The 7,073-nt window shown below is 45.4% G+C and overlaps 1 protein-coding gene across 1 annotated transcript in view; it reads left to right on the top strand.

Moving 5' to 3' along the window:
• Positions 1–6,147, top strand: part of LOC104283572 (sodium/hydrogen exchanger 2-like) — a 29,020-nt gene extending 22,873 nt beyond the window's left edge. The window contains exons 11-12 of the mRNA XM_009881772.1: positions 3,858–3,924; positions 6,011–6,147. Coding sequence (XP_009880074.1) covers positions 3,858–3,924; positions 6,011–6,147 — 204 coding nt within the window. The remainder of the gene's footprint in view (positions 1–3,857; positions 3,925–6,010) is intronic.
• Positions 6,148–7,073: the final 926 nt, after the last annotated feature.

The raw sequence follows: 7,073 nt of genomic DNA on the forward strand, positions 1-7,073 counted from the left end.
TTATTTATTCTGGAGGTGATTTTTTGTTTTTAAAAGCAGCTACATTTCTGGGCAGACTTGAAGAAAGTAAAACAGAGAGAAGTGTTGCATACCGGATTCCTGAGAGAACCATTTTGAGTCCAAATTTACTGCTGGTGCAGCTCCACATTGGTTCATGTTCTGAAATAGGGGAGAAACAAGGTAAATACAGTGTCTGTGACTGGTGAAGACTTTTTCTGACTTCTGGAAATCAGTGAGAGAAGCTGAGCCAACATTTCCTCGTGGAAAGATGAAATGGTCCAGGAATGGTGCATGAGGAGCAGGCTTGGTCTTTTCAGTTTCTCTCATCCTCTGTAACTTTTGCTGTAGAGGAAAACCCCCACCGTATTTTGCTCCCAAACCCCCAGCTCAGCAGCAGTAATTGCTGAGCCATCCCTAAATTTCACCTGCTTCTCCAAATCTTGAGCTAGAGCACTCTCCGAGTGCAAACTGTGGTCTCTAATCTGGGCAGCAAGGCTCCGTCACTAAGGAGAACAGAACGACCTTTTAAAAAGAAATAATTTATCTTTCTTTATTTAGATAGTAATTTTCCACGACAGCGCAAGGACTCGGGACTGCCGCAGGCTTTCTTCCACTCTGATTTCTTTGTTCAAATACCAGTCATTGAAGAGCTCACCAAGAACGGCAGTAACACACCAAATGCCACTGCTTCTCAGCCCTCCATTCACAGAAAGGTGTTCCGGCTCTTGCAAACAACTTAAAAGATTTAATTTGATCATTTACATGCTGATTGGTACTTACAATTCAAAATAGATAGGCGAGAACATGGCATGTTCCTGTAGAACATTTGGTATAATTAAACTTCAAAAGAACAACATCAAACTCGGGCTGATTTTGAGCACGATGTTACATACTTTAAGGACAGTTGATTGTTAACCCTTGCGCTCCTGCTTTCCTCTTCTCTGCTGCTCCCATTCGGTACGGCGGTGTGTTTGGTAGGAAATTCAGCACCTCTGGGAAGACCACTTCTCCTGTTACTGTGAACGCTCACAGCTGGCCTTTCAGAGGACAGAATATTTTGGGGGGAATTGCAAAAGCAGCAAAATTTGCTCTGTCTCTATACTGGTTTATGGATGGTGGTGAGTGCTCCTATGGATTATGCAAAATGCCAATTGGATGCTGAATACTACGGTCTCATCGGAGTAATTTGTTGGTGCTAATGACGGATCTGTACAGCAGCTACATTTGCTTTGTGCCGGTCTAAGTGAAGTGGATGTAAATACTGAGAGCTGATTCCGGTGACATCTGTAAGGGTGACACCAAGCCCAAGAAGTATCCCTCTGCACCCAAAAGGAAAAGCCAGGCGTGTTTTGTGTGATCAGCAGCTTATCTGCTAACGTTTTGGAATAGCTGCCTCATTTTACTGCAGAGAGAAGTAAAGCAATACCCAAAAATGATGGGATAATGTTCTAAAAGTGCCCTGGAATATTAACATGAGGTGGGAGAGTGGGTGAATGCTGTTACTTCACGCTGTAGGAGGACAGATTACAGAATTTGTCAGCAGAAAGAAGGAACGCTGCTAAAAAGTAGACTTCAACCCATTAAAAGTGGCTCGATATTTTAAATTTTGGGGAATAAATTAAGCCACTCAGATTTAGTTTCATGCCAAGTTGACAAGCAAATGGCATTTTCCTGTTTGAAAAAGAGATGAATGAAAAATATAGCTAGTTAGACCTTGAGATTTTTCTAATTGTCAGATACTCCATCTTTTGTAGTCCCAAAGGGAAGGGTTTGGTCTTCCAGGTTTTGAGTGAGCAAGAAAAAATCAGACGCTGTCATGCATGCCACACATTTTTCTATTCTACATTTCACCACGAGATGGAAGCATTACAACTGTGTTTGCAAACCCAACTGGAAATCAAGGAAACGTGAAACAAACTTCCAGGAAAGGGCCACTGAAACCCCTATGGTGCTGGTGAAACGCCTGCACGTCTTCTATTGCCAGTCTATTTGAAAAAATCTTTGGCGATGCATTCAATCAATTAAGTGCTATCAGCTGAGTGAAGAATTAAAAAATCCCTTTGGTTCAGTAGAAACACTGCTTTTCCTGCTCACTGGCTGTCTGCATACATATTTTTCTTTTTTAGCGAAGTTGGTTAGTCCTTTGCTATTAAAATATGAAGCTGTGGCAGCTCAGTTAGATTCATCTCATAATATATCAGGTGCTGGTTGGTCTTTTCCCACTGTACCAGTCACCACAAAAGAAGGTATGCATGGAAGAACACCTTTCTGTAGGTCTCTGGCTCCACCAGGCTGGGGAGGAGCCAAGAGTGCAGTTCATCTCACCCGATGGACAATCCATCTCCTTCCAAAGTTGGCGCAGACAAATCGGTACCTTCGCCAGGACAGGCACTGGTGTATGGCCAGCACCTGGCTTCAGCCAGGGTGAATCACCTCTTCTCTCTAACCTGGGTGGTTTTAGGTGCCGTGGGGGTCTACTGCACTTTAGGTGTCAGCCTTTGCTTTTACAGCAGTGCTGCGTTAGAAGCCCCTGCCAAGGAGGGGTTGCAGAGTGAATAGGGAAGGTAGAGAACAGAAGTAAGAAAAGAACAATCCTCATCCTTCCTGAGCCAACGGCGCAGGTTAAATGATTTATACCAGGCAGAGAAACCTTGGCAGGACTACGAGGTGACTTCAGATCTGAATTGTAGCCCAGAGGATTAACTCCAAGACTATCTGTTTCCAGCAGAAAGTTCGCCTTCCTCCGCCTAAGGACAAAATTCCTTCCCAAGACTGCTGCTTCCTGGAGCTGTGCATCATGCTGGCTCTGAACGCTGTCTGGATTTTGGGCTTGCCTTATTTTAGGCAAGGGTCCAACACGGAATACGCTGGCAGGGTGGTTTCTGAGACCCAGGATAGCTTTTATTTACCACTGAGCACCCAGAAAATCCTTGCACCTGTAGCCAGGCAACTTCGTTCTCTTTTCTTCTGCCAAAACACGAGTACACTCCCCCAGAAGGAGCTTATTTGGAGCTGCCTGTAAGCCATGTGCGTAAATGACATACTGCCTTTGGTAATTATGTCGGAGCCCTTTCATGGAGCATGCTCTGAGAATCGTTAAATGCCCCTGGGAATGGCTTTCCAGGGAGCCGGGCGCTGCTGCCGGAGCCGGGAAGGCATTGTTATTAAAATGGTCAATAAAAGTGCGAACAAGGGATGGAGGGCATCGGTCCTCGTTAGGGAGGGAGGAGAGCAAACTGAAACAAAACACAAAACCAGGCTGGGAGGTGTCCAGAGTTATTTTGGCAGTCTGGGTTTCTGGACCGAGGTGCCAAATCACAGCTGCACAAGAGACTTATTCCCCGTTTACACAAGCACTGAACAATTCAGGCAGCATTGTGCTACCTGATTTTTTTTATTTTTTTTTTTTTTTTCCTGGAGGGTGGAGGTTAGCACTGGAGTGAAAGGACAGGGAGCTCGTTAGTGCAAGCTTGTTACCTGTCTCCTTGGCCTGCGGCCGAGGTGGGGAGCAGCCAAGGTGAGAAACATCCCTGTCCTGGGGATGGGCTTTGCCTCCCGCACTGCCCCATCCTCCTGCCCCAGGGCTGCTCCTTCCCACCCTGTCTGCTCAGTCACTCCTGGAGAGCTCAGTCCTCTTCCACCAACTTGAAACAAGTCAGCGTTTGTAAATATTTCCTGCCATCTAGCTGGTCTATTTTTAGCAATAGTTCTTTTTGTTTTTCTTGGCAAAAGTAAAACAAATGGAAACGGAGTCCTCGGGGATTGCAAATGGCTTGTTTATGAAGCAGGAGTGTCATTAACAGACTTGCTAGCAATCTTCATAAATGCATTAAAGTACTTTTCTTCCTTAATCACAGAAGGAAGACTCCTATTCAGCGCAGGGCGACTCCAGCACGCAGCCCAGGCTGTGCCGCTCCTTCACGGGTAAGCTGGGCAGCTGGTGGGTGCCGGCCACTTTCCTACCTCCCCTGCTCACCCTGCCCCGTGCCCATGGGATGGCCCAGCAGGTGGCAGGGAGGATGTGCTGAGGTCCATGGCGTGTCTGTTGCAGGGCTGGGATTTGGGAGACAGCTAAGGCAAAGCCTCCTGCCCTCCCTACCTCGCTGCAGGGAGACCTGGGCTGTACGTTGCCCACTGGTGGCTGTAGGCAGGGCGGCAGCAGGCAGGGCAGCAGCAGGCAGGGCGGCAGGGGCATTGCTCCAGCCTGCGGGACAAAGTAGGGCTCCTTAGATGAGCATCATGAGCAATCCAGGAGAGCAGAGAGCCCTCACAGCCCCAGTGCCCCATCTCAGCCCCACCTGAGCCAAGACTCGGCGTGCGCTGGGGTGCACGGCCGGCAGTGAAGGCGCTCCAGGCAGCGGCTGGGGGCAGGTGGTGGTGCTGGGAAACAACGCAGTGAGAAATGTGTCCCAGTTCGGGTGTTTGACCTCCTTATTACCTGTGTGCTGCAAGGAGGCGCGTGAATTTAGGCAGAGTTTTCTTTTCCCCCCTGTCCAGCCAGGTAAGCATTTGACACTGGTACCGTTCTTCATATTCCACCAAGCCCTAAGGTGTTTGACAGTAATTGCAGGTCATTCTGCCTGTGGTGAAGCTAATGCATAAACTAAAACCTTATAAAAATGAATGATACTTGGAAGAATGAAGTTCACGCCCAAATGCTTTCAAAAAATTAAGTTCTTTTTTTTTTTTGGTTGCTAAGTATTTTTAAAATGCGTTTTGAGTGCCCCATTAGCAGCACTGTCTATTCTGAACATCTGTTACTGAAAGATCAGTGGCTCAAGACCTCATGTTTTTGTAAGCCCAAGCTCAGTTTCTAGATAACTGAAAACTTAGTTTTCTCACTTAAGAAAAGTGGTTTAATATGAATGAAGCCTCACACAACATGTAGCTCATCAAAACTGTAAAATGCGTCTTTCAAAATGCAGAGGACAGTGTCTTTTTAGCCTCTGAACCACAATGAGATGTTCAGTGGGAAACGGAGCACTGAGTTTTTACAATACTTGGCACAACACCTTTTAGCACAATCATGACTGTAAAAGTGATGATTGAAAAGATTCAGCGTTTGTTGATCCTGAAAGTAACGTTCCCTCCAGGTATGGGCTGAGTTAGGCTAAGGGGCTGGGTCTAACGGTAACATACAGAATATTTCTTCATTACGTATGTACTGGGAAAATATCTAAGAAGCGAGAAAGTATCATTGTTTCATTTCAATCTTTTTGCGCCCTTCTATTTCTAGTGTTTTCTTCTTTTGTAATTTTCTTCAAACAATTAACTAAAAACTCACTGAGTAAGGAGCCATAGAATAACCAGCATGTTATCTGCACAAAGGTATCTTACTGCAGGTTTGCAGGAGTAGACGGAAGAAACACAGTTGTGTGGCATTTGTGAGTTCATAATATGGACGTCTGCTGGGGATGTAGCTATTTTAATCCACAGTTTATTATAAATGTTTAAACTATGTTCTTCCTGAAGAAAAACATGAGTATAAGCAGAGCAAAGTCATAAAAAGCAGTGTTTCTGGGTGGGTTTTTTTTGCCCCAGGGAAAACGTGAGCACAACGGCGCTGACATACCCTGACGACAGGGCTGAAGGAGGCTGTAACCCTTCCATTGTGACTGCTTAAAAAATAATCACTTCATGTGGCAAAGTGAAATTTTAGGTGCTCCAGCAGGACACCGGCATCTTGAAAAGCTATTTTAAGGTGGTCACTGATGGGAATTATTGTGCTGCATAGTTGCTGGTGGGCACTGACAAAATAATGATTATATTGATCCAGACACGTAATGTATGTCAAAGTACAAAATAGGGTTTAAATTTCCATTCCCCTCCCCCCACCCCCCAGTACTGATCTTTGTCTTCTGTTCTGTAATTAAAAAGTGATCCTTGCAGTGGAATAGCTCATTCCCAATGAGCAAACGGCCACCTCTGTAGCTCTTGGTAGTTCTTTATTCCTGTTGACTCACAAAGGAGAACATTTCTCATGCAAGTTGGTGTTATTCTCTTCCTGCAGCGGGGAACGCAGAAAAGGTTCGGGAAGTGAAACAGAATCGGTCGAAGTCGGTGTGTGTCATCCCACCTCTGCAGCCCAGCGGTACGGCCTGGGGTGAGAAGAAAGGAATGGAGAAAGAGCTGACTTTGGAGATGTAAAAGCACAAGTGATGCTGCTGGTTTCCCATGAGGGATGGGACTGTTTCATGGATGGCTGCTATACATGTAGATAATGTAAATAAGATGCGTACTAAAAAAGGACTGCATGGGCAGGGCAAAATTTCCTAAGTGGTTTGCGTCAAAACATGTGCTCTTATTGCACAACACTGGGTTTTTAACGGGAACCAGGGGAAAAGATGCACAGCTGGGCACTAGCAATGCAAGGTAATGTCTAAGAGAATTTCTAAGAAATGCCTAGGAAAAATTAGTCTGTTCAGCCTAGGAAAATTGCTGAAAATGCCTGCAACTGCAAGTAAGGATGTTTTAGTAAGAAGAGATATCAGGTCTTGTTATTAGTCAGCAGGGATAAACTAACCAGCAGGGAGCATTTAGGTTATATGTTAGGAAAAACTTTGTAATCTCAAGGAGAGTTTTATTAGGTGATGGAACATGCCACCAGGAAGACAGCAGAAACACTGAAAGTTCTCTTCTGCTCCTCAGGAACTGGTGAGTCCTGACTATGAACATTAACCATGTGAAGTCCAAAGTTAAATCATATAGTTAAATAAGGTGTTGTGTCTTACCAGAGGGACTGTCCCACACCTAAACACCTAGACCAGTTCTTTTAATGAAAGCTTATTACAGCTGCAGTAAAAGGGGAAAATATATTCTTACTGATTTTTTCAAGAAATGGTTCACCTCAAGAGATAAAATGAGTAAGCTCCAAATCCAGTGGCAATACCAGGAGAAGAGCGTGTCATCCCTTAAACAGATGGGCAAGCCTTGCCCTGTGGCTGGTTGTTTGCAGCAAAGCTGCAAAGGCTCTCCAAAAAGATCTCTGCTGCCATAGCTGAGAGCTGCAGGGTCAGAGGAGGTTTGAATGTGTCTCCTTAGAAGATGCAGCAGAGAGAGGGACCCAAAACCTT

This window comes from Charadrius vociferus, unplaced genomic scaffold (assembly GCF_000708025.1).
Source record: "Charadrius vociferus isolate BGI_N301 unplaced genomic scaffold, ASM70802v2 scaffold472, whole genome shotgun sequence".
NCBI classification, from domain to species: Eukaryota; Metazoa; Chordata; class Aves; order Charadriiformes; family Charadriidae; genus Charadrius; species Charadrius vociferus.